Source organism: Canis aureus, chromosome 11 (genome assembly GCF_053574225.1).
Source record: "Canis aureus isolate CA01 chromosome 11, VMU_Caureus_v.1.0, whole genome shotgun sequence".
NCBI lineage: Eukaryota > Metazoa > Chordata > Mammalia > Carnivora > Canidae > Canis > Canis aureus.
Window position 1 is genome coordinate 24,563,116 of NC_135621.1, and position 26,824 is coordinate 24,589,939.

A 26,824-nucleotide genomic window follows, 5' to 3' on the forward strand; every position below is an offset into this window, starting at 1 on the left:
GCCTCAGGTTCTATCTACACCCTTGATAAGTCCAGGGGACCCCAAAGAGCTTTGATGTTTGCAAGTTCTGTCAATATTTGCCGTTATCAGAAAGCTTAACGGATAAACATTTTTAAGTATTTGTTTACAAATTCATTTAAAATACTAATAAACCCATACCATATTAACATTTTCGAGAAAAATTATCACGCTTCCCAAAAACATTTAGTGAAGAGAGAGGCAGTTCTAGATTTTTGTAAATCTCTTTAATATCTGACTTGATAGAAGACGGCTGGATTCTCTGGTCTTCGTCTGCATTCAATCTGTGGCAGTGTCGTACATCCTGAAGCTTCTGGAAAACCCTAATGCACACACCCACAAGAAAATAAGAGTGAAAAGGCAAGGCACATCTTCATACTACTGTGAAAAGTCTTGTTTTAAAAGACCTGATTGATTTATTTGCAAGAGAGGGAGGGAGGGAGGGAGAAGCAGACTCCCCGTTGTGCAGGGAGCCCAACCCGGGGCTCGATCCCAGGACTCTGGCATCAGGACCTGAGCTCAGAGCAGAGACGCTTCACCGGCTGAGCCCCCAGGGGCCCCCTTGACACTAGTTTTGCCGATTCTGGACCCCCCCCGACCCCCAAGGGCCTCAGGACCCCCAGGGGCTCCCAGGGCACACTCTGGGCGCACAGTGGCCGCGCTGGGCAACGAGGTCCCAGGGATGGGGATGGCCAACGGGCGTGGGATTCGGGGCACAAGCGGAGGGCTGGCCTCCTTTGGGACCAGAGCACAAGAGATGCGCGCCTCGGGAGCTGCGGGGCCCAGGCCGCGGCAGCTGCGCGGGAGGTCGCGGAGGGCGAGCCCCTCGCAGGGAGGGAAGAGCCGCTGCCGCTGCCCCTGCCCCTGGCCCTGCCCCTGCCCCGTGGTGTGCGGCCGGCGCCCCTGCGCGGCCCCGAAGGAGCAGGGGGTTCCTCGGCAGCGCCGCCCCGGCACGCCCCTGCGCACCGGCGAGCAAGCTGCGCTTCTAACTCCTCCCCGGCCTCGGCTTCCCATCTGCAAAATGGGACTCATCAGGGCGACCGTCCCGGAGCGCGGGGTCCGAGGGGGGCTGCGCGCGCAGGGGGGAGGGGAGGGGAGGGGGGAGGCCGGTCCCCCCCACCGCCCCCGGCGGCTCTCGGCCTCCCGCGGGCCCGTCGCAAGACCGCCGGCACGTGCTCCGCGCCGCACCCACGTGCCTCCCTCCCTCCCGACCCCAGGCCCCGCGCTTCGACGCCGGCCCGACCGCCAGCTAACGCGAAGGCACGTCACACAAACCCGCTTCCATGACGCCCGTGGCCGGGACCCTCCGCGGGTTCCCGCGCCCCAGGCACAGGCTTCCGGCGGAAGTGCCTCCCGCGGGGGCGGAGCACCGGCCAAGCCAGCTTACCCAATCGGAGTCCCGCTTCTTGGAGGGTACGCGGACCCCTCGTCCAATCAGCGAGTGTCGTCGTTGCTCGGGCAACAGCGTCCTAGAGACGGCGAGTGGGCTGGGCTCCTGTGGCCGCGCGGCCTGGGGGGCGCGCTGTGCGGCGGCCCCGCGAGGCGGAGGATCGACGAGGGGGCTCGGGTAAGGCGCCCGGCTCGGCGCCCAGACCGCGTGCTGGCCGAGGGCAGGCGGAGGGCCGGGGCGGGCGGCTCTGAGGGGCCCGCCGGCCCGCACGCGTGTCGGCCGCCGTGGTGGGCGCTGGCGCTCCTGCGGGCGGCGGGCGGCGGGCGGCGGCGCGGGCCCCGCACGGGCTGACGTCGCCGTGGTCCCGGGGGCCCCACGAGAAGTGCTGGCGGTGCCCTCGCCCTCTCGCGCCCCCACCTCATTGGTCTCAAGGATCGTGACCTCCCCCTGGTACAGGGGTCCTGCGCCCACGCGAGAAGGGCACTGCCCGGACTCCCGCAGCTAGCGAGCTGCAGGGCCAGACGGCACACCTGGCACTTGTGTCACGTGCTTTAAAAAAAGATATATATATATATATATATATCATATCCCTGGTCATTCTAGAACATTCTGTGTACCCAGAGCACCATCATCCTGGTCTCCCTCAGACAGTTTATCTGGAAAGCGCTTTCTGAAATGTGCTGTTGCCCAGAGCGTGCTGAAGATCATTGGCTGAAGCCTCCCCCTCCTCCCGCTCCCCTCCCTCTCCCCATCCTCCCTCTCCCCTCCTCCCTCTCCTCCTCCCTTTCCTCCGTCTTCCCCTCCTTCCCCTCCTCTCCCTCTCCCTCCTCCCCTTCATCCATCTCCCCCCTCCCCTCCTCCCCCTCCTCCCCTTCCTCCGTCTCCCCCTCCTCTGTCTCCCCTTCCTCTCCCCCTCCCCCTTTTCCCTCTCCCCTTCCTCTGCCCCTCTTTACACTCCTCCCTCTCCTCCTTCCCCTCCTCCCCCTCTTCCTTCCTCCCTTTCCTTCCCTCCTAAAAATCATTGCCTCTCAGAATGCCTTGTCCCGGTTAAGAGGACTCTTACTTATTTCTCAAAAAAGAGATTTAGGGACACCTGGGTGGCTCAACGGTTGAGCACCTGCCTTCGGCTCAGGGTGTGACCCTGGAGACCCGAGATCGAGTCCTGCTGTCGGGGTACCTGCATGGAGCCTGCTTCTCCCTATGCCTGTGTCTCTGCCTCTCTCTGTGTGTCTCTTATCAATTTTTTTTAAAGGCAATTTAATGATTCTCGAGTCCTATGTGCCTCTAAATGGGTGGACTTTCAGAAATGCTGTAAATGAACTCGTCTCTCACATGCCATAGTCCCTTCGACTCTTTTATCTATTGTCTTTAATTCAACCAATGTTTCCTTGGCTAGGTTGGTTGGTTGTGGGGGGCTAGGTGTTGTGAAAGTGGAACAAGCATGGCCCCTTGGATTATCTGGGAACATTTGCCTCCCACTGGACCCTACTAGGAGCTCCTTGAGAGCCCCAGGGTTATTTTTGTTATTTGTACTTTCATTTTCCCTCCCCCTTCGATTTCGTGCTTGGCTCACGGGAGGTGCTTGCAGACATCTGTCAAGAAATGCTTACTTGAGACTTTAAATTTGCTCTCCAACTTTGGCCTTTCCCTCCCCTTTTTGCAGCCATCCACCTGTTTCCCGGTGCACAGAGATCTCTCCGGTGCTCTCGCTGTGACTCCTGCAGCTGACTGGCACATGGAGACAGAACCAGCTCCAGGAGGATGTTCAGTGGGCCGGTGCCCGCCCAGCGCAGGAAGCCACTGGGAGGCCACTGGCTGTTGACAAGACAGTTGCTCTAATACAGCTTCTTCACAGGTGTGTATCAGGAGTAAACGTTGGAGGGTAGCAGTTGCTGGGAGTCACTGTAGGTCTTCCTGGAGGCTCCTTCGCCTGCCAGGATTGTCAGATAAACTGTACAATGCACACGAGAAACTGCAAGTGAGGCAAGAAGCTAACAGTTGCTCTCTTCCTTCAAATACACAAGCGAACTGACCTTTTTGTGAAGTGTGTTTAGATGTAGGCTTGCACCATCACAGAGATTGGATTCTTGTAACTTTTTTTTATCATTTTTTTTTTTAGGATTTTATGTATTTATTCATGAGGGACACACAGAGACAGAGACACAGGCAGAAGGAGAAGCAGGCTCCCTGTGAGGAGCCTGATGTGGGACTCGATCCTGGACCCCGGGATCAGCTCCTGAGCCGAAGGCAGACGCTCAACCTCCGAGCCACCCAGGCGTCCCTGATTCTTGTAACTTTTAAATATTAATTCAGCTTCAATGAAATACTACCCAGGATCCACACTGTTTGGGAGAGGAGCTCTAAAGGAAAGGGTTCTGTTTGAGAAAAGTCTAAACAGAACAATCAGTATGTTCAACTTCCAGTACTGAGGAGCTTTGTTTTCTACCTCTTTATCTCTTGGTTTTGACCTTTTACTATCTCTTTTTTGGTTCACTTTGTTTTGGTTGTTTTTCTTCTCTGCATCTATTTGTACTTTTATAACTTCTGCTTCTGCTGCTAGACCTACAGTGACCACTGCTATTCCTGGCTAGTACTTACCAAGCACTTACTGTGTTCCAGGCACAGCCTGGTGGGGCCTCATGTCCATGTTCAAGTTTAGTCCTCACCACCTCCTTCCAGAAGGGAACAGTTGCTTTTTTCATTTTGTCGATGAAGCAAAAGAGACTCAGAGAAGTGGAGGATCTTCCAAGCAGAGAGATGGTAGAGTGTGCCTTCTACTCCAGGATCGTAGAACGTCTGTGTTCTTGACTAGTGCTTTGGCACTCAAGTATTTATATGCTCTCTAGTCCCCCAAGACTTCGAGATGACCTTTAAGAATATATGTAATACGGTAGGGCATATGGTTGGCTCATCTGCCTTTGGCTCAGGTTGTGATCCTGGGATTGAGTCCCACAGGGAGGGAGATGCTTCTCCCTCGGCCTATGTCTCTGCCTATCTCTCTGTGTCTCATGAATAAATAAATAAAATTAAAAAAAAACGTAATATGATAAAATAAACACATGGTAATCAAGCTCACGAAGACTACAAATAGAATAGAAAAGTAACATCAGGAGGAGAGAAAATACTCAGATTGTCCATAATTGTTAGTATAGTTGGGTTGCCAATTTAGTTGTGTGCTTCTTGTAAACTCAAGAAAAAAGAAAGTTAGGAGAGAGAGAGAGAGAAAATTGAATTTATTTTGTCCAGACAACTAAAGCATCTTTTAAAAAATTATTTACTTATTTACTTATTTGAAAGAGAAAGAGTGAGAGCAAGCAAGGAGATGGAGACGGACAAGCAGACTCTGCTCTGAGTGCAGAGCACGATGTGGGACTTGATCTCATGACCCTGAGATCACGACCTGAGCCTATATCAAGAGTCAGAGCCGCCTGGCCGTCACCCAGGTGCCCCCCGCACCGCCCTGCAAATCAAGCATTTTAATTCCTCTGGAAAACTAAAGCTTTTCTAACGTGTAGGTCTTGATCACAAAGCCTGGACAGGGCTTGATTACTACCAAATGGCTAAGGTGTACGCTCCATGTCCTCACAGTTAGGGAGAGGAGGTGAACTACTACATTTGTGTGTGATGAAAGAACTCTGCATGGTTAATGGTTTTCAGTAACACCTGAATTTTATTTTTCCCCTAGGACTTTGTAAATACTGTTGTCCTGTACCCTGGGTCAGTTCTAGTAATTTGTTTGCTTATTTACTTAACAGTTATTTATTGAGCCCTTGCTATATGCCAGGACCTGTTTAGGCATCAAGGATACTGCAGTGAGGGTCACGTCACTGTCCTGATATTCTTGATGCCTCTGCCCTGTCACTTTCTACAGCTTGGGTTTTTTCTGGGCCAACTTCAGTTTTTCCCTCCTTTGTGGTTTTATAAAACCCTGAGAGGACACTCACCACTTACGCCGTAACTGTGCATGTTTCTGCGCCTCTGATCCACGTTCTGTGTGTTCCCAGGACATAAATATAACAGCAGCTACCAAATAGTGGCCACAACCTACTATGTGTCCTGTGATTTAGATACGTTATCCCGGACTCTTCTGCAGCCTGAAGAGCACTGGCACTTAACCATTTTTGGTTCCCTTGACCTTTGAAAAGCTGGTGAAAGCAATATATCCTCTCTCTAGAAAATTTCACAACACTTTTGCATTTGATCTCAGAGGGTTTGGGACGCCTGGGTGGCACAGTCAGTTAAGTGTCTGCCTTTGGCTCAGGTCATAATCCTGAGGTCCTGAGATTGAGCCCCACACGGAGCTCCCTGCTCAGCGGGGGGTCTGCTTCTCCCTCTCCCTCTGCCTGCTTGCACTCTCTTGCAAATCAATCAATCAATCAATCAATCTTTAAACAAAAATAATCTCAGAGGGTTGAGGATCTCCAGAAACACGCACATGGACCCTAAATTCCAGGTTAAGAATACTTGCTTTTAAGAGAGATGTTGTTTCTGTTTTGCAAATGAGGAAACTGGGTCCAGGGAAGCTAATTAACTTGGGAGCTGGATGGGAGATAGTGGAACCAATTGGACCCCACGTTTAACTTTAAACTCTTTGTTTTTTCCATTGTCCAAAGTGTAGATGCTCAGTAAATGACTGAGTGTATGGAAGGCTAAAAAGAGAACTTTATAGGGGATGTGTCCCAAAATATGATAAAACATCCATATGATATCAGATTAGACAAGCAGAAAGATTTTTCTCAAGTATTCGGGTTTAGCTGCCAAAATCTTTTGTGTTGCTTGCAACTTTTTCCAAGTGACAATCTCTCCCCTCCTACCCCATGATACCAGTTCCAACAATTTTTGCTTCTGATGCCATTTCTGTTTGGCTGCACACATTTCTTACTCTTGTGTTGAATTATGTTTTCTCTGGATGCCAAGGCAGATGGATGGCACTTTTGTTATGATTCTGATATAAATAGCATCTGTTAAAAACTGGACATTAATACTTATCTGGCAAATAAACAAATGTATCAGTGAAATAGCCCTCTAATTGTGTTTGCCTGTGGCTAAGAAGTGTATTTGATGGTTTCTGACTTAGTGCTTGTGTAGGGGCATTGGATTCATAAGCCTTCTTAATTTCTACCTCACCAAGTTCTGAAGTAATTTTTTAAAAGATTTTATTTTTAGTAATCTCTGTGCCCAGCCTGGGGCTCAAACCCACAGCCCCGAGACGAAGAGTCGCATGCTCCACCCACAGAGCCAGCCAGGCACCCCTGAAGTCATTAATTAATGTCTCCAAATACAGAGAATTCTAAACTGCAGTGGCGTGAAGCCAGTGATGACCTATAGAACTCATCAGAGTGCCACACTTATGCCCAGGGCACTGCTTAGCTTCCAGAATCAAGAGTTAGATTAGCCCAGTCTTCTTGCCCTCGCAGTGTTAGGTGTTGTCCATTGTGGTCCATCGAGAACAAAGCTCCCTGAGTACCTGGCTGTGGGGTAGGCACCGGGTGTGAAGAGCAGCCCATCCCTTCACTGGAGAGGCTCACCAATCAGCAAGGGCCACAGCTGAAGAGCCAACGGAAAGGTCTGGAAGCAGAGAGTCAGAGTGAACATAGAAGTAGGGCTAGAGTGATGGCCTGGGAGGTACCCATACTTTTACTTTATGCTTTTTGTCCCACCTGGCCCCACGGCAAAGGACTGGGATTATAGTATTTTTGACCTTTTTGTCCTTTTCTTTATTAAATGAAACTACTGGCAGAACAAAATGATGAGACCAAATTCTCTGTAAAAGCATGATTAGTGTCGGTTAAGGAAGACAGGAAGGAAGGCCTCACGAAGGAGGGGCTGTGCCCTCCATCTTGACCAGTGAATTGCAGTGTGCAGGCAGGGGAGCTGGGGGGAATCCTTGCAAAAGCATGAACCAAGCTCAGAGGTGAGGAAGGACACGGCCCCCATGGAGGGCTGTGTGAAAAGGCAGCCCTCGTGGAGCACTGGCATCTGGTGGTCGCTCAGGGAGGGGGCAGGTCACTAATGTTGGGAATGAATGATCTTTCCCCCCACAATTAGGGTTTTGACTACTCTGGATACCCTGGAGAAGTATTGCATTTTTTTTTCTTTTTTAAACTTAAATGATTTTCGACTCACAATGTTGCAGAATTGGTACAGAAAGTTCCTATGTGCCCCCAGTCTCCCCTCTGCCCCCACGATAACATTTTACAGAATAATCATAGTACAACGATCAAAATCAGGATGACGCCATCAGGACAGCACTCGTCACTAAAGCACAGACTGGATTCAAGTCTCAGTAGTTTGACATGCACTCATTTTTTTTTTCCTCTCGGCACATCGTTCTGTGAGATTCTAACACATGTAGAGTTCTGCACGGCATGTTTTTAAGCCAGGGAGTAACACAACTATTTCTGCGTGTTAGAAAGATAAATTGTGGGAACGGGGGAGGATGGGTTACAGGGAGAAGGTGGGACCCAGAAGCAATGTGTGGGGCTCTTCCTGGAATCCAGATGAGTGAGAGTGAATGCAGCTGTGATGTTAAGGGTGGAGAGGGACAAGGAATAGATAGACAAGTGTTTTGCAAGTAAATTGACAGTCTTTGCTAATTGGTCAGAGAGCTGGAGGCCAGAATCAAAGACAGGGATTCCTGCCTTGATTTACCAAGGTTTGAAAGTGGAAGCAAGTTCATTCTTTTGCTCAGTGAGTTTGAATACCCCTGACTGCTAGCCCCTGGCCTGGGATCCGGAGGTATACTGATGACATAAATTAACTTGGCCCTTGCTTTTTTGGAATGTCAAGTCTACGGAGACAGGCATTAACTATATTATCCTCATACAGATAAAACTGAGCGAAGGGCTACAAAGGACCACAGAGGTCGTTGTGGAAGTGTGTAATGGGGGCGTGGCCTAATGTGGGGGTACCAAAGAAGGCTCCCTGAGGAAGTGTTATTTGAACTGACATCTGTGGCATTGGTTTTGGGCGGGAGCAACAGCAGCAGCATCCCCTGGGAACTTTCTAGGGAGGCGAGTTCTCAGGCCCCACCCTTCCCAAGATCTAGATCTAGGATTGGGATCTGGAGCTGGAGCCCAGCCATCTGTTCCTAACCAGCCCTCTGGGTGGTTCTGATGGATGCTCAAACCCACTGATCTTTGCAAGGAGGAAGAGTGCAATTAGGCAGACCCGAGACAAGGATGAGTGGCCTGGAGGGGGGCGCTACCACCCTTGAAAACAGAGCTTCGGTGTAGGAAGACCTTGTCTGAGGGCCAGCCAACAGTCACTGTGGCTAAGGCTCAGGGAAATGGAAACACATGTTTCCACAATCAACAGCACCAAATCCTGCAGTACCAAGGCCAGGGGAAGGGGTACGACAGACGGAGAAGTAGGCAAGGGTCGTCCTGCATGGCCTTGTGATACCATGAAGGACTTTGTAGGGTTACGTGTGTGATTGTGGGGTGTGTGTGTGTGTGTGTGTGATCTACACATGGGCAGATGAGTGGTGCTCCTATTGTGTTGACATAAGATCACTCCCCTGGGAAACCAACAGTTTAGTATGAATTCGTTTAGAGGACCTGCCTGAGGCTTTTTTTTTTTTTTTTTTAGATTTTATTTTATTTATTTGACAGAGAGAGGGAGTGTGGGAGAGAGCACCAAGCAGGGGTAGCATCAGAGGGAGAAGCAGGCTCCCTGCTGAGCAGGGAGCCCTATGCGGGGCTTGGTCCCAGGACCCTGGGTCTATGACCCAAGCTGAAGGTAGACGCTTCCCGGACTGAGCCACCCAGGTGCCCCTGGCCTCAGGTTTTTGACACAATTCTCTAGTAAATTGCAAAATCAGCTGATTATTTTGCAGACCCAGAGACTCCATTCTTTTTTTTTTTTCCAGAGACTCCATTCTTGCAGCTTGGTAAGGTAAATAAGAAAATCTGCCTGCCAATCTGTGCTAACTCATTGCTCTCTTATTTTTCAAAATCCACAAATTCAGAAGTCGTTAATTTTGAAGGAAATGAAACAGAATAGCACCAAAACACACGTTTCCACAATCAACAGCACCAAATCCTGCAGTACCAAGGCCAGGTGAGCCGCTTCGCGTCCCTGACCGCTCGTGTCAGCCGGCGGGGCAGAAGGTGGCCAGTTCGCCGTACCCGTGTTGGGTGTAAGGCCTCCCTGGAGAGAAAGTGCTTTCTTACAAGCTGATGATGATAGTATCATTTCCGTCTGGTTTGTGTCATTTGTGCAGCAAGCACATGCTAAATGCTGATTTTTGGGGCCAAAATTGTCTAAGAACTGCAAGTGTCTATACATCTACAGTTGAGTGTTCTTAGTTCAGTGCTCAACGTGACTACAAATACTCCACAAGTCTGGGGACATCAGAAAACTGCTTCACCACGGGGCCAGCGGTGCAGGTTTTCCCGGTGGCCACAGGCTCAGCTCCCCCGATAGGTGGCAGCAGCAGCAAAACTTTCCCTTGCTGAACTCGGCGGGCAACCGTGGCGACTTTGCCTTGCCAGCATCCTAGGACTAGCTTGGGCCTGGCTGCACTATAAATAGGATGTGTTAACCGCTCCTTGTCTGCTCACAGGAGCTGGGGGAGGGAGCGGAATGGTTTCCAGCTCGTCCGTTTCAAAAGGCTGCCAGGGAAACAGTTTTTGAGATGGGAACAGCTGTCTGACAGCCGACGGGCGGTCAGTTTTCCTGACACCACTTGTTTGTCTGCTGCCTGTTGCCGTATCTGTCATTGAGTTAGGTGTGGGGGTGAGACTGAGCATGGTCACTAGGTAGTGGATTTTCTGAGACACTTTCTGAAATTAGATTTTTGTGTCCGTGATTTAGAAGGCACATTACAAACAAAATGGTGTCAGCTTTTTCTTTAGGATTTGTGTTCCCGCTGATAGAAGTTATCACAAAACCACAACACTCGGTTCAGTTAAACTTAATGTTCGTTATTTTTTGGACTGCCAAAATCAGATGTGGCCCCTGCCGTCATGATGTTAATCGTCTAACAGGGAAGACAGGCACGGGACAGTCAGAAGGGTCTTGGGTGTTAATTGAAGAGACCTTTCTGATGCTGGTCACCAGTTCTCCGGAGGGACCAAGAGTGAGAAATCAGGAGTGATGCTGAAACTTCTGCATTGGGTGGCGAGAAGGCGGGAGATGACCCTAAACGGGATCCAGGTGACCCTAAACTTTGAGGCTGGGGGTTCAGAGGTGTAAAAGCCCCATTTTATTTCACGGAGCCTATAATCCAGGTTGTCGTTTCCCAAATGCGAGTGTGACTCCCAGCTGTAGGGAGAGCAGTGTCGGGAAGGGCCAGCTGTGATGAGAAGCTTCAGAGGAGCATGTAGACAGGGTGATCTAGGAGACCTCGCCGAGGAGGTGATGGTCACATCCCAATCTGTAGGTACCAGGAGTTTACTGGGTGGTGAGAGGGACTCCCAGGCCGTGGGAGGCCAGGAGGGGAGAGTGAGGAGGCAGGAGCTAGGCCACGGGCTGGCTGGGCGGCCCGGTAGGCATGTTTTTTCTTTTTTTTTTTTTTTAATTTTTTAAATTTATTTATGATAGTCACACAGAGAGAGAGAGAGAGAGAGGGAGAGGCAGAGACACAGGCAGAGGGAGAAGCAGGCTCCATGCACCGGGAGCCCGACGTGGGATTTGATCCCGGGTCTCCAGGATCGCGCCCTGGGCCAAAGGCAGGCGCCAAACCGCTGCGCCACCCAGGGATCCCCATGTTTTTTCTAACATGCTGCGAGATGCTTATTAAAGACCTTTAAAATAGAAAAGATCCCTGCCCCCCCCCCCACCGTCCCCATGTCACATAGCCACTTTTGTCCCTTTTGTGGCCCCTGTCCTCCCGTGAAAACAGGAGGGAAGACATTTCTGTCATTGTGTTCCTAGTTATCTACCCCATTGTACCTTTTCTCTTAACATCATCCTAAACACATTTTTACTTTTCAACATATTTATAATCATTATTTATACTACTCTGTTAAAGCATATTAATGTTGAGATGTTTGTGTTGTATTTTGAATTTGATTTCTGAGTTTGTGTGGGTGTGTCTTGTAGTGTGTGTGTGATGGGGGGTAGGCTTGGAATGTATGCTGCAAGAGGTGATATTGGTTAAAGTGAGGTTCAGGAGGAAGGTGAGAACCCGTGTGGGGATGTGGGGAGCGCGTGAGTAGAGGAGACCCTTGGTGGAGGAAGCCTGTGGCTCAGACACGTGGGGCTGCAGGCCCCGGAGGCAGGTCACTTTATAACCACAGATTTTTCTGCTAAATTGAATTCAGTTGACTGGCTAAATTGTTTTTTACGATACCCTATCATTTGGAATATATTTGTAAATCAGCTTGCATTCTTACAATCCCTATGTTTAGAACAGTAGACGAGGGGTTGCCAGCCGAGTCTAGGATATTGAGGGGAGTGTGAGGCTGGGATCCGGGAGGGGGCACAAACCCCAGAATCCTAATAGTTGATTAGATTGTTATGTAGATGACTTGCTTTTGCTTTTCTACATGTTCTTTTGAGTAGGTTGCAGAATTGTTAGACTGTTTGGCAAACACAAGGTATCCCTTGAGTATGAGCAAGTTTTCTTATTGTTCTATCAACATATGTAGACCTCATTGTGCTCATCTTTGTGTTTATGTGAGAAGGCACACAAGTCATTCGTGCACCCATGCAAGTGTGCATGCACACACACACACACACACACACACACCCCTGGCACAGCTGGCAAAAAGCCTAGCATTAAATTCAGGAGAGTTCAAGTCTGGGGCCTCATGAGTGAATTTGGCTTTTCTCTCTGGTTTAATTTCTCTACCTCTAAAAATATGGATAATGGTATCTGATTGACAGGGTTGTCACAGGATTGATGATGAACTGATGGTCAGCAAAATAGGCACTCAATTACTGCTAGGCGCATCTTCTAGAATTGCTTCAATGTAAAACTTGTGCTCTTTTATTTCATTTTGATATTATGCAGGGAACTTTACAGAGCCTCCTTCAAAGACTGTAGACTCATACATCAACTTTAGGGTCTCCTAAAGCAGTGGTCTCAGCTGGTTAACACACAAATGGCTGGGTCCCCACCCTCAGAGTTTCTTGTTGGCCTGGGGCAGGGCCTGATAAAATGCATTTTGTAAAAGATTTTATTTATTTATTAATGAGAGACAGAGAGAAAGAGAGAGAGAGGCAGAGACACAGGCAGAGGAAGAAGCAGGCTCCATGCATGGAGCCTGACATGTTAAGGGAACCAACCCCTTCAGTGATGGGGTTGATCCCAGGTCTCCAGGATCAGGCCCTGGGCTGAAGGCGGCACTAAACCGCTGAGTGCCCGGGCTGCCCTAAAATGCATTTCTAAGAAGGTTCTAGGTGATGCTGGTACTACTGGTTGGGGGACTACCATATTTTGAGAACCACTCTTTTAAAAAAAATTATTTATTTATTCATGAGAGACCGAGAGAGAGAGAGAGAGAGAGAGAGGCAGAGACATAGACAGAGGGAGAAGCTGGCTCCCCGTGAAAAGCCTGATGCAGACTCAATCCCAGGACCTTGGGATCATGACCTGAGCCGAAGGCAGACGCTCAACCACTGAGCCACCCAGGTGCTCTGAGAACCACTCTTTTAAAGCTACTGTACAAAAAAAAAAAAAAAAAAGCTACTGTACATATCTGTGTGTCTTCTTCAATAGCCTTTTAAAACTAATTTTTAAAGGTGGAAAGGAAATGTGTTTTCAAATAATACTATTTGTGACAATAAAAATCCATGTTATTTCTGCATGAGGTGTCTACAGACAGACTAGCTCTTCTCCTCCTTGGGGTGAACTGAAGATGGCATCTCTCAGGAAAAGTCCTGAACCCCAGAGAGAGAGTGACTTAGGTCACATTCTCAGCCACTTGAGGACAGGAGGTCACTGCATTTCTACCTGCTGCGTCAGCATCGTTGTTCACACAGTGGGGATACCCTTTCCTGTACTTGAAGCGCATGTTGCATTTTTCCAAAAATCCTGAGTTAGACGGTGAGCTGCTGCCAGTCGGGCAGTTCATACTTCTCCTTCCATCCCTCCACCCTCACCCATGCGTGGCTGGCTGTATTTGCTGAAGAATGAGTGAATCGCTGAGAGGATAGTTGCTTGGAAAATGTCCATACCATGAATGTTCAGGTCGAGTACCAAATAGGCTCTATTGTCAGAACTACCTGGATCTGGCTCTCTGGAATATTCACATTGTAAGTGAAGTCTCACTGGCTTTTATGATCCTGCAATCGGTAGAAATTAGAACTGGAGAAGACCCAACAGGTCATCCAGACCATTCTCCTGCTGGAAGAGGATTATTCCCTGCAGTGTGCTCAGTAGCATTAGGAAGAATTACTTTTCATATGATTATTATTTTTTTTCATGCTGTCTTCAACTAAGTGTTTCTTGAATTGAATCACTTTGTATTCAAGTAATAAAATGCACAACAGGCAGTACATTTCTGGGTGATTATCTCACTCCTCAGGTGGTGTAATAAGGCATGAGGCCAAAGCCCTGGCATGCCTTATTGTTATTAGGAAGGGAATTTATGGATAAAATAAAGCAAGTGGTTATTTGCATCAGCAATAACCACAACCAGGAATGCAGTTCCAGCAGGTCCTCCCTACGTGCTTGCAGAGTGGGTTGAGGCAGGGGACGAGCGCTCCTAACCAGCCAGGCAGCTTGGGGAGCCAGAGATGTGCCACCTTGTGCAAGGAGCATGTTATGAGTTCTGTAAAAAGCACCAGGAAGGCCTTGGTCACGGTGACCGTCTGAACTTGATGCCTGGGACGAGCTCTCCTCCCAGACCCGGCTCTGCTCAGCAGCTGCGCAATCCCGGGCACCTTGCTGGCCTGTTCCGAGTGTCAGCCTCCTCCCCGGAGAAATGGGAAGCGCAGTAAGTGGTTGGACATGAGGAGGCTTCAGTGATGGGGTTTCATAAATCTTAAGCACGTTTCCTGGCTCATAGTCGCCGGTAGATGCTCATTGAATTAGTCATTTTTTTCCTTCTTCAAATTCTTCATGAGATTGATTGAGTTTCTGGTCTCTTCACTTCTTCGGTCCCTTCCAATTATTTCAGTTATACTGAGAATTGCCATCATTCTCAGGGCTCATTTATGAGCAGGATGTGCACAATGGCATCCCTTCTCCAGCACACACTCGCCCCTTCCTGTATCACACCCACGTTTCAAAACCTTGCCTCTGGGTGGATCCAGCACTCTGCCCCGCACCCCCCCCCCCCCCCCCGGGCCTGGCTCTCGAGCTGATGCCCATGGACCTCAGATGTGCTCTTACAGCTCCCTGCTCGCCGTTCTACTTCTCCCACCTTCCCCTGGCCGTCTCTTCTAGACGACTTTTTGTGTCCTCTCTCAATCCTGGACTCCTCTTCTGTTCTTGCTTGCCACTGGTGGCCAGATTCCTATTTCCCGGAGGAAACAGGCCCAAGCCCCAGGGAACCGTCCCACCCAGTCGTCGCCACATCTGTGTCCACCGCCTTCTCCATCAGGAGCCATGAACCGACGGTGCTCCTAAAAAGGGCTCGTCCATGAGCTGGGATCCTGTCTCACTGGTGAAGCCGGGGGACCGGGCAACCTCTCCTTTCCATCCCGCCCATAATGTGCCTCCTGCTGGATTGCTACCTGGAGTATTCACACGTGCTCCCCATTGTCCTGGAGCCCTATCCCGCCCCAGTTATCACAGTCCTCTGAGTTTACATGCGAAATTGCCCTGTTCCACCAGGTGGCGCCTCTTCGGGTTCCCAGGACCACCTGCGTGGCTTAATCCAAAGCTATTCTTGGTCCTTACCTTCTGTGCTGATCACTGTAGCGTTGGACACACACCATCTCTCCATTTTGAAACATGTTCCTCACTTGGTTTCCAGGACACTCCAGTCTCCTCCTCATTTGCTCCTTTCTCACTGGCTGCTCTTTGTCATCTTTTGCTAGTTCCTCTCCATCTCCCAGAACTCTGAGTGTTGGAGCACCCCAGAGCTCAGCTCTGGCACATGTTCTCTCTTCACACCTTCTCGCGCCTTACATGTCCATTGTGTGCTGACAGTCCCCACACTTGTGTCTTCAGCCCTGGTCTCTTCCCAGAACTCAGGCTCGTATATCCAGCTGCCTATTCAGTATCTCCCCTGGGAGATCTAACAGGCATCTCTGACTTAACATGCGCAGAGTGGAACTCCTGATCTTCCCCTCCAAACCTATCCTGCCAGGGTCTCTCCCCTCTCAGTTAATGACTACCACTTCTCCCGCAAGCCAGATCAAACCTGTAAGAGAATACAATTGACCCTGCCTTCAGAACATACTTAGAATCTCACATTTCCCAACACTTGCACCGAAACCACCTCCATCCAAGCCACCATCTTCTCTTGCATGCATTATTTCAGTGGACTTATAGTTGGTGCCTCTGTTTCCTCCCCTGCCCCTCTAAATCCATTCTTGATGTATGGCCAGAGGGATCCTTTAAATGCAAAGGCCAGATCATAACCCTGTACTTAATTAGCCCTCTTCTCTGTATATGGCTTCACATATAACTCTCGGAGTGAGCCCGTCACCAGAGCCTACCCGGCTTTCCTCTGTCTGGCCTCCTTTTGCCTCTTTGTCCTCTTAATGCATCCTTCCCTTTCTGGCCTCTGTCCTACCTGTGCTCAGTGTCATCTGTTCTCCTCTGCTCTGTGTATCTTCATAGTACTTTTTAACTTGTATCATTTCCTTAATTATTGTTTGTCTTCCAGTCCTAGGATAAAAGGCCCATGAGGTCCATGATTTTGCCAGTTTTGTTCATTGACCCCTAAACCTCTAGAAGGAAGCTCAATAAATGTATTTTGACTGTATGGACACATACTAAGCCATGTTCTTCTGGAAATTTACCCATGCTATGATTCTAGGTTTCAGATAAATTTATCTACTTGATGAAAGATGCATGTGGGACTCTGCTGTCAGATGCGCATGGCTTCAGCCCTGGTATGGCCCCTGCTCACAGGGACCTGTGCATATGAGACAAATCTAGACCCATACCATGCCAGGGTGTCAGGGACTGCCCAAAGAGAGGTAGACCAGAGCACCATCCAGTGTGTATTTCTTACACATTAAAAAAAAATTCTGATTCATTTCTTTAACTCTGTAAACTTGAGATTCTTAAAGTCTAGCACTTTAGTGCTATTGTCAACTGATTCTTTATACTGAAATAGTGCCACACACATCCATCTATTTTTGAATATTAAATAATTATGCACTTGCATTTAAATGTGAAGTCCAGTAGGGAAAACCTCCTTTTCTTCTTTTTCTTTTTCCTTTTCCTTTTCTTTTTCTTTCCTGAGAAGGTTTGCGAAGTTGGGAACCTCAGACAAGTGAGGCTGTAAAGCTTTCCTTGTGGCACTAGAGCTGGGTGCCTTTTATTTCCTTTTCTTACTTAATTGCTCAGCTAGAACCTTCAGTACAATGTTGAATAGATGGTGAGAGAATATATCCTTGCCTTTTTTCCGATTTTAGGGGGAAGGCTTTCAGCCTTTGTTCTTTTACCATTCTGTATGATATTTGCTATTGGTTTTTCATTGATGCCCTCTGTTGGGTCACGGAAGTTCCATTTTATTCCTAGCTTATTGAGTGTGTTTATCATGAAAGGGTATAAGGTTTTGTGAAATGCTTTCTCTGCATCTATTGAGGTGGTCATGTTTTTTCTTGATTGTATTAATGTGGTGTATTATAGTGATTGATTTCTATATGTTTAACCACCCCTGAGTTCCTGGGATAATCTCACCTGGTCATGACATCTCATTTTTTTATATGTTGTTGGATTCCATTTGGAATCAATTTTTTAAAAGATTTTATTTATTTATTCATGAGAGACACACAGAAGAGAGAGAGAGAGAGAGAGAGAGAGGCAGAGACACAGGCAGAGGGAGAAGCAGGCTCCACGCAGGGAGCCTGACGTGGGACTCAATCCCTGGTCTCCAGGATCACACCCTGGGCTGAAGGCGGCGCTAAACCGCCTGAGCCACCCAGGTTGCCCTATTTGCAAGCAATTTGTCAGAGATTTTTTTCCCCTTATCTTTAGCTTTCTTTTCTTCTGATGTCTTTATCTGGATATGGTAATACTAGCCTCATAGAATGTGTGGGTAAGTGTTCCCTCTTACTCTGTTTTTTGAAGGATTGATTGATTTTAATTATGCTTTGTTAAACTTTTTAAAAAGATCGTTATTTAAAAGAGATCTTGATCTCTTTTTTTTTAGATCTTGATCTAAACCGCTGAGCCACCCAGGCTGCCCTTTTTTAAATGTTTGGTAGAACTTACCAGGAAACGCATCTGGTTCTGGCCTTTCTTTGTAGGAAGCTTTTGACTTCTAATTTAATCTCTTTACTTGGTATAGGTCTACAGATTTTCTGTTTCTTCTTTAGTCAGTTTCAGTAGCTTGTGTCTTTAAGAATTTTTCTATTTTGTGTAGATTAGCTAATATGTGGGCATACAATTGTTTTCAGTATTCCCTTAACCTTTTTGTTTTTGTGAGATCTGTAGTAATATTCTTTCTTTCATTCCTGATTTTTGTATATGCAATATTTCTCATTTTTTCTTGGAGAATCTAGGTAAGACTGTCAGCTTTGCTGATCTTTTCAAAGAACTACCTCTTCATTTTGTTGGCTTTGTCTTTTCAATGTCATTCATTTCTGCTCTGATCTTTATTATTTCCTTTATTCTGTTTAGTTTGGCTTAGTTACTCTTATTTTTCTAGCTTCTTAAGAAAGAAGATTGTTATTAATTTGAGGTTTTCTTCTTTTTAAAAATGCTATAGGCATTTATAGCTATAAATTCCCCTCTAAGCACTACATCCCATAATGTTTGGCATGTGTTCCTTCATTTTCATCCATCCAAAAATATTTGCTAATTTCACTTATGAGTTTTTTTTTTACCCTCTTTGATCCTCTGGGGTTAGTTAAGAGTGTATTAATTTCAATATATTTGTGAATTACTCAACTTCTTTCCATGATGGATTTCAATTTCATTCCAGTGTGGTTAGAGAACACACTTTGATTATTTCAAGGTCTTAAAATTTATCAGGATATGTTTTATGTCTTAACATATGATTTATCCTGAATAATGTTCCATGTACACTTGAGAAGAATGTATATCCTGCCATTGTTGGGTGGAGTGTTCTTTAAATTCCTGTCAGGTCTGATTGGTTTATGGTGTTCTGGCCCTCCATTCCCTTGTTGATCTATATAGTTATTCTGTCCACCATTAAAAGTGGGCATTGAAGTCTTCAGCTGTTACTGTGCAAGTATGTGTTTCTCCTTTTGGTTTTATCCGTTTTTGCCTCATGTATATTGGGGCTCTGTTCTTAGGTACATATGTGTTTGTGGTACCTTCATTTATTCTTTCTCTAATGTTTTTTTTCTTTATGTAAATTTGCATTTCTGACCTGTATCATTTTTCCTTCTTTCTGAAGACTGTAACTTAAAAAAATATATATTTTATTTATTTACTTGAGAGACAGAGACCAAGAGAGAATGAGTAGGGAGAGCAGCAGAGGGAGAGGGAGATGCTCAGCAGGAAGGGCTTGATCCCAGGACCCTGAAGAAAACAGACGTTTAACTGACTGGCTTCCCAGATGCCCCAACTCTCTCTCTCTCTTTTTTTTTTTTTTAAAAGCAGGCTTGCTGGTGACACATTTCCTTAGTTTTTGTTTGTATAAGAACGGTATTTAGTTGCCTTTAACTTTTGAAGGAAAGTTTTGCTGGATACAGAATTCTAGGTTGGTGGGTTTTTCTTCTTTCTATATTTCAAATGTAGAAAATATGCTTTATTTGTTCATTATATAAAGAAATTTATATAATACAAAATATATTTTATATATTTATGTTTATGTATATATACAAATATATAAATTTATATACGTAAATTCATATAAATATAAAATTTATACTTTAAATATTTCACCCCACTCTTTTCTTGCTTGCATGGTTCCTAAAGGTAAGTATGTATGAGTCTTTCTTTCCTTCCTTCTTTTCTCCTTTTTTTCTTGCATGTCATAAATTTTTTGTTGAAAACTAGACACTTTCAATAACATGGCAATTTTTGAAATCATATTCTTTCCACTTTTCATGTTTTGGATTTTGTTTTCTGACTCTTCTAAACCAACTTTGTGAAGTCTGTAGGTTTGGTCGTGGATGGCCACTGAAGTGTGTGATGGATTAGCTGAGTGGTCAGCTTATGACCAGAGAGATATATCCTTAAATGCCTGTAAACAACAGTCTTCCAGTCTTCGCCAAGGGGCCCTTCAAGTGTGTTGGAGATTCCTTTAGTCCTTTGCCAGGCAGTTCACACCCCTTCCTTAGGCTTCACTTCCTGTTTGTGCAGAGCCTCACGGTCAACCATAGGTGAGAGCATAAGGCCTTGCTCAGTTCTTTCCCGAGCAAGAGCAAGCACACAGCCCTGGGCAGCCCTGGGCGTGCTTACAACTCTGCATGTGTGAGTGGCTTTCTAGGTCCAGGGACATGTGAGAGCTTCTCAAAGCCCATGTGGGTGTTTCATTCCCCAACTTGTCCTTGAAGGTTTCTGGTTAGTCTATTATTTATTTGCTCCATCTGTTTACCTCCTCAGGCAGCCCAGAAGTTGAGACAATAGTCGTGTCTGATTTTTTTCAACAAATGCCTTTTATCATTTTCTGGGCTTGAAGGAGCTTCCAACTCTGTTCTGCTCTTTCCAGTGATGGGAAGACTGCTGGGTTGTCACTGAAATTACAGGCTGTTAGTTTCTAGGCTTCTGCTGATTTGGGGGCAGGGGCAGGTGAGGACAAGGGAAAGTTGAAATGTCACAGAACTTGGTGTTCATACTGAGATACCACCATATTTCATGAATAAGGTGTTCTTAGATTGCTCTAAACCTTTGGTTAATTTCCAGAGTTCTGAAAAAGTTGGTTCTGACCATTTTTGCCAGTTTTCTTATTATTTTCATGGAAGAGAGGATCTTCAGAGGTCCTTATTGCACAGTTTTTGGTGCTGTTGTTTCCTGCTCTCCTCTGACAGTGATGGATAGGCAGTGAGGCAGTTTGAGAGACCATAGGGAATCCAACTTTCCACCTTAATTGCCCACCAAAGAAATGAGTCAGTGATAGTCCAGAGACAGATGGATTTTCCTATTAGAGAATTTCTTTATTTTCCCATTTTTGAAAATTATTGGATCTGCTAGAAACGAGTCTAAAATCATGATTTTTGTATTCACTTTAAGAGGAGTTTTTGAAACGTTGGCAAGAAGGTCATGACTAGCATTTTTAGAGTCTCCAGCAATCCTTTCAGAAAAGGAACAGATCAGAGGTTGGCCACCTTTGTAATGTGTGCTTAAAGATAATGTAATCTGTTTTCTTTTACGTCACAGGGATTTAATGTGCAAAATGGCAGTTATACCAGATTGGCAAACTTCGTATCCTCACACAGGAAAGCTCAAGAATTCAAGACCTCATTCTTCACCATGTAGAGTGTATTCAAGGAACAGTTTCCAAAATATGTTCAGACCTTCTTCTTCAAGTGAGTATTCATGAACCAATAACACTAACAGTAGATATCATTTAAAAATGTTTAGTATGCACCAGACTCCACAAAAGCTTTGCATATCATTTAACCGCACGCAGTAGAGCTACAAAGTAGATTCTGTTACTGTCCTTGTGTTCTTTATGGGGAAACTGAGATGGGTTGATTAAACCACTTGCCCAAAAGTTACATAGTTTAAAAGAGGCAGGGTTAGGATATGAACCTAGACAGTGGGATTCCAGAATCTGTGGACTTAACTACTATACCTCCTCACTTAGTTTTTCTTAATTAGTAGACAATTTTTTGAGCAGTTTTAGGGTTACAGGGAAATGGAGCTGAAGTGTTGAGAGTTCCCATACACCCCTTCACTTTCCACCTCCGGTGTCCCCCATTATTAACACCTTGCGTTATTAGTGAGGTACCTTTGTTACCATGGATGAGCCATTATTGATCCATTGTTATTAACTAAAGCCTGTAGTGTACAGTAGAGCTCATTCTTTGTGTTGTATGTTCTCTGGGTTTTCATAAACATCTAAGGACATGTATCCAGCATTATGGTATCACACAATCGTTTCACTGCCCTAAAAATCCCCCATATTCCTTCTGCTCATCCCTTCCTGCCCCTAGTCTCAGTAGCCACTGGTCATCTTACTGTCTTCAGAGTTTTGCCTTTCCAGAATGTTCTAGAATTGGAGTGGTACAGTACGTAGCCTTTTCAGATGGGCTTCTTCCACTTAGAAGTGTGCACTTAGGGATCCTTCCTGTCTTTTCATGGTATGATAGTTCACTTTTTAATCTCTGAATAATATTCTCTTTTATGGATGTGCCCCAGTTAGCCTATCTCATCACTACTGAAGGGCGTCTTGGTTGCTCTCACATCTTGGCCAATCGTGAATAAAACTGCAATAAACATTTTCCAAACCCCGATATGTGACAAGAACTGTCGTAGGTACTGAGGATAAACACATGGGTCCAGTGGAGCCCCTGCCCAGGAGGCACTCATGGTCTAGAGAGGGGGATAAAGAATTTTCCTTGCGTGAGCCAGATGCTACCAGAACAGAAGCTTGTGCACAGCAAGCACAGTGGGTGCATACCCTGAGGCTCTAGGAGACCTCGAAGGGGATAGAGGCAAGGATACCCTGAAATCTGCCTTGTGAGGGGGCCAAGGGGAGGCATTCTAGTCAAGTCATACTGGACACTGTGCTTCCTCACTGGGCAAGACTTGAATCACATGGTCACAGGCATCATCTACCCAGGAGCCTGGAAATACAGACCTCAGGATGGATGAATGTCTCCCTAGATTACAGGGTTTCTGTTTCTAAGGGAAGAAGGGAGAATGGATTCAGCTAGCAGCTTCCAGCACCATTCAGCAGCTCCACGTGTACAGTACAGTGTACTTTGGGCACATCTGAGTTCACCTGTCTGCTCCTACAGAGAAGTCTGGAGTGAAGTGAGATTGCTGGATCAAAGGGCTTCGCCACTGAGGCTCTTGATGAGCTCCACCACGCTGCCCTCTAGAAGTGTGTGCCTGGGCACATGCCCACAAATAAGACTTAGAAGGGTTTGTCCTGGAGTATCCTAACACAGATTATTATCTTTTACATCGTCTCCACTTGATGTGCAAAGACAATATTCTGTTGTGATTCCTCTTGCCTTTCTGTAACAGTCAAGGTAGCTTTGATTCTCCAGTTTGTCAGCTTTCTGAGTTTCTTTTCTGAGCTGCCTATTGATAACCCTTTGCCCATTTACCTGCAGTGGGTCTTTCTGGTGATTTGTAGGAGCTCTCCCTGTGCGGGGAGGTGTTAACCTTTCATCTGCCTTACATGCCATCAGCGTCTCTTTTTCCCTTTTGTCATTTGCCTTCTATTTTTACTGATGGTAATTCTCAATACTGAATTATCTTTTCTTGTTTAAATTAAGTCTCCTAGAACCATTTGCCTCCCCAGAGGTGGTCACCATGAGGTATTTGGCTGGTCCCTCTCTCATGCGTGCACGTGTAGATGGAGGTGACATACTTGTGTAACTTGTATATTAAATTGGCACTGCTCACAGAGTAAACCACAGATGAGATACCCTGTTTCCTTTTAAAATGTTTTTTGTTTTATGTTCAGATTTGAAAAATTTCTATTGACCTGTCTGTCTATTCACTAGGCTATTCTTTATCACATATAGTCTGCTGTTAAGCAGATCAAATGAGTTTTTCACTTCTGATACTGTATTTTTAATTTCAGGCTTTGACGTGTGCTCTAAAAAACAAAACAAAACAAAACAAAACAAAACAAAACCGTTTCCTTTTCTGTGCTGAAATCCCCTGTACATGCAACGCGTTGTCAAGTTTTCCTGTAATCTCTTGAACGTGTTTACCATTCTTGCCTTAAATACCTGATCCTTCCTCCATCTGTTCTCTCTCTGGATCCTCTGACTGTTTTTGCTCTTGATTAGGTCACCTTTCCTCATTTCATTTGTCTTGCACTTTTAAAAAGATCTAATAGCAGACATTTGTATGAAGCGCAGTGGAAACAAGTGACTAGCACAGCCAGGAAAGAGGATGCCTCTTCTCTTAGGCTTCACATGAGCTTGGCTGGCGTGGTTTCATCTCCAGACCGAGCTGTGTCTGGACTCGGTCGCAATTGCCACTGGTTTCAAATACTGCCTTTCAGCACTCTAGAGACAGCCCTGGTGAGACTCTAGGCTTTTCTGCTTCCTTCTGGGTTGGCCCATCGGGGAGAGTGCTCTGCATTACAGTCACCCTGCTGGTTTTAGAGGGTCTCTGGAGGGGGGGGGGGCTCTCTGTGTCCCCTGGCCCAGCTCCTACTTTTTGGCACCTCAGAAAGCCTCTCTCTGCTTTGCCATCCTACTACCCCCAGGTTTCAGTGGGCCGTTGAGGTCAGTTCCACGAAGGGCAGGGTGCCTCAGAAGGCCTCGCCTCCATACTACTGCCCTGTCCTCAGCCTTTGGGAAGCACCTGCCTTACACTTCCAGAAAAGCCCACCCTCCTGGGGCCACATTGCACAGCTCTGCACCTCGCCCGCAGCTCTGGTTTACCACTTCTACCCCCACAGGAAGACCCAAGAGGCTGGGCTCGGATTCGCTCTGTGGATTGAAGCCCCCCGGCCTTTGAACCCATCACACCTGTCCACGTGTGGCCACTAAATAGCTGGTTCTTTTTTCTGCACCCTAGTCTAGAATGAATTTGCTTTACTCCGTCGGACTCTGTAAGGATAAAAGTGTTCTGGGTTGTTCCTCTTGGAGGAGTGGCTTGCCCTTTCTGGGATCTCTAGGTTATTTACGTTCCTCAGTTCTCCGGTGGGTTTAAAAACTATATACTTAAGCTTATCCCACTTGTTCTCGTTGTGAGGGTGAGAGTGACAGTCTGTTGTGACTGTAGATTCTAATCGGATGTAAAAGATTTTGTCAAATTGCCCTCCAGAAAGATTATATCAATTTGTCCTCCCACCAGCAGGTTATGCAAGTGTGGTTACTGCTTTCATTTTAAATCTGGGAAAGTGCCTTAGGCACGTGAAAGAAAAAGTTTCACTTCAAATGCCAAGGAGTTTCAAACCAATATTTATGATACATTTAAATTAGAATTATTGATTTGCAAAGATGCGGCTTCTTGGAAAGCAACTAATAATATATACGAAAAGTCTGAAAAAAGATTTCAAGGTGAACAAAAGTTAACAGGAGAGGCTCCCTGTACAACACTGGAGGCAGCAGGAGGAGTTCTGGGCTGGGTGCGCAGAGGGAAAAATCGTGTTCCCCAGCCCATGTGGCATCAGGCAGCTCCTCCCTGCGAGTCAGCTGCTTCTGAGAGCCCAGCAGCAGTCAGAAATGGAGAGGGGAGCATGACAGGATCCCTGGGAGTCTTGTGGGAGATGTAAGTCTCTTTTCCCTCCAAGCTGTGTGCCCAGCTCTCTCCCCCGAGTCTGTCCCCTCCTAGGCGAGCTGCTGGCTCCACGTCCCTACATACCATGAATAACGGAAATGATAGCCCCATCCAGACTTCCCTCCTGAGCTTCAGCTTAGGTCTCCAGTTGCTTGGGCTTCATCTGCTGGGCGTCTCAGACGTGAGCCGGCCAACCAGATCTCTTGGTTCCTGGTGTTCTCCTTCTCAGGAAAGGGCACCATCATCTATGTGGTTCCTCTAGCCCGGCCTCAGTTATTGTTGGTTTCTTCCTGCCCTGCCCTGCTGAGCCAGTCCATCAGCAAAACCTCATCTGCTCTGTCTCTAGGCTACCTCTAGTCTGCTTCCTCCCCTTTCCCGCCCCCACATCTAGGGCTGCTACGTGGTTCAGGCCACAGTCACCTCTTCTTGGACCCTTGGAATTGCCTCATCTCTGGGCTTCCGCCCTCATTTCTTGCCCCTCTAGAATCTACTCTTTACATAGCAGGTAGAGTGATTTGTGAACACAAGCATATATTAGAGGAGATCAGTGCCTTGCTTGAACTCTCCTGAGCCTTCCCATTGCATGTGGAGACCGCCCCAGTCCTTGCGCTGACACTAAAGCATCACCCCACCCCACTCTTAGCAATTTCTGCCCTCTGTCTCACATGACAAACACATGCTCTGTCTACCTTTTGCTTTTCTGGACACATCAAGCTCATTCCTGCTCAGGGACCCTTTACTGGTGCTGCGTCCCCTCCAACTGCTTCTCTGGCTGCCGTACTTTATCATTCTGGTTCAGCTCATCAAACTCCTCAAGAGGACTTCCCTGACTACTACACCTAAAACAGCCTCTCTCCAACCCGTTCTTTCTTACTGTCTTTGTAATCTTTTCTACCATTACCTTATCTTTTATGTATTATCTGTTTCTTGTCTTTCTTCTCCCCTGCATATTATCAGCTTTACAAGAGCAGATCTTACCTGTCTTGTTCACTGTAGCCCTTAGTGCCTAGAGCAGTGCCGAAATATCACGGGTATTCAGTGAATATTTTTTGAATGAATGAATTCTCCTTCTTTAAAAGTCAGTGTTTCACAAGTCTCCCTTCTCTTCCAGCGTGGCATGCATCTCCCATGGCTTCCACATGGCTGGTTCCCACACCTGCACGTCCAGTGGCATCCACTTCTGATCTCTAGATTTATGTGCTCACCTTTCTTTCTTTCCTTTTTTTTTTTTCTCTTTTTTTTTGGTGCTCACCTTTCAAATGGACATCTCCACTTAGAGATCCCAAACTGAATTCATTAGCTTTCCCACAAACTTTTTTTCTCCTGTTCCAGGTATTTATTGCTATGTACAAACTCTTCCACACATAGAGGCTTGGAATCATTTATTTTGCTCACAGATCTGCAATTTGAGCAGGTCCCAGGGACAGCTTGCCTCTATTCCAGGCAGTTCCATGAGGGGAGGTGCAAAGGCAGTGGGTAATGACACCTGGGGCTGGAATCATCAGAAGTCTGGCTTCGTCTGTGGGCTGGAACCTCAGCGGGGGTGTTGGCCGAAACACCTACATGTGGCTTCTCTGTGTGACTTCTTGACTTCCTCACATCTCAGCAATTGGCATGAGCATCTTACAAGGATGAGGCACAAGCTGCGACGCCTTTTGTGACCTCTTCTTAGAAGTCATGTAGATCATTCTGCCCTAGTCACGGGCCCACCCAAATTCAAGGCGAAGGAATATATGCTCCACATCTCGATGGGAGGAGGGTTAGGATGGCATTGTAGGACAAGCATGTGTGGCGGGGATCTGGTTGTGGCCATCTTGGAAAATGCCTTTGCCACGTCCTATAGCATTTCCTTTCCCAACGAAGAGTGTCACCACCCACCTGGCCGCTTACACCACATATACAAGCCATATCTTCTTCCACTGCCTCACCCTGCCTGTCTAATCAGAAGATTCCATGGACTCTACTTGGTCTATTTCAACTTCTCTTTCATTCACCTCTACTTTTCCCTCCAT

At 46.7% G+C, this 26,824-nt stretch overlaps 1 protein-coding gene and 1 long non-coding RNA gene across 8 annotated transcripts in view; one reads left to right on the forward strand and one right to left on the reverse strand.

The window, feature by feature from the left end:
* Window positions 1–223: 223 nt before the first annotated feature.
* Window positions 224–1,716, reverse strand: LOC144323574 (uncharacterized). 2 transcript variants are annotated; one of them, XR_013388983.1, is made up of 2 exons: window positions 1,406–1,716; window positions 224–341 (listed from the first exon to the last, which is right to left on the reverse strand). It is a non-coding gene; the product is annotated as an uncharacterized LOC144323574 (long non-coding RNA). The 2 variants fall into 2 exon arrangements; XR_013388982.1 differs by lacking the exon at window positions 1,406–1,716 and adding an exon at window positions 985–1,274.
* The window catches only part of EFCAB6 (EF-hand calcium binding domain 6), a 233,602-nt gene continuing 208,216 nt past the window's right edge, over window positions 1,439–26,824 (forward strand). For 3 of the 6 annotated variants that reach the window (XM_077914189.1, XM_077914192.1, XM_077914191.1), the window contains exons 1-4: window positions 1,440–1,585; window positions 3,072–3,263; window positions 9,378–9,469; window positions 20,775–20,923. In XM_077914189.1, coding sequence (XP_077770315.1) covers window positions 9,399–9,469; window positions 20,775–20,923 — 220 coding nt within the window. In that variant the 5' untranslated portion in view covers window positions 1,440–1,585; window positions 3,072–3,263; window positions 9,378–9,398. Of the gene's footprint in view, window positions 1,586–3,071; window positions 3,264–9,377; window positions 9,470–20,774; window positions 20,924–26,824 lie in introns of those variants that run through there. The other 3 variants (XM_077914193.1, XM_077914190.1, XM_077914194.1) reach the window with 3 other exon arrangements.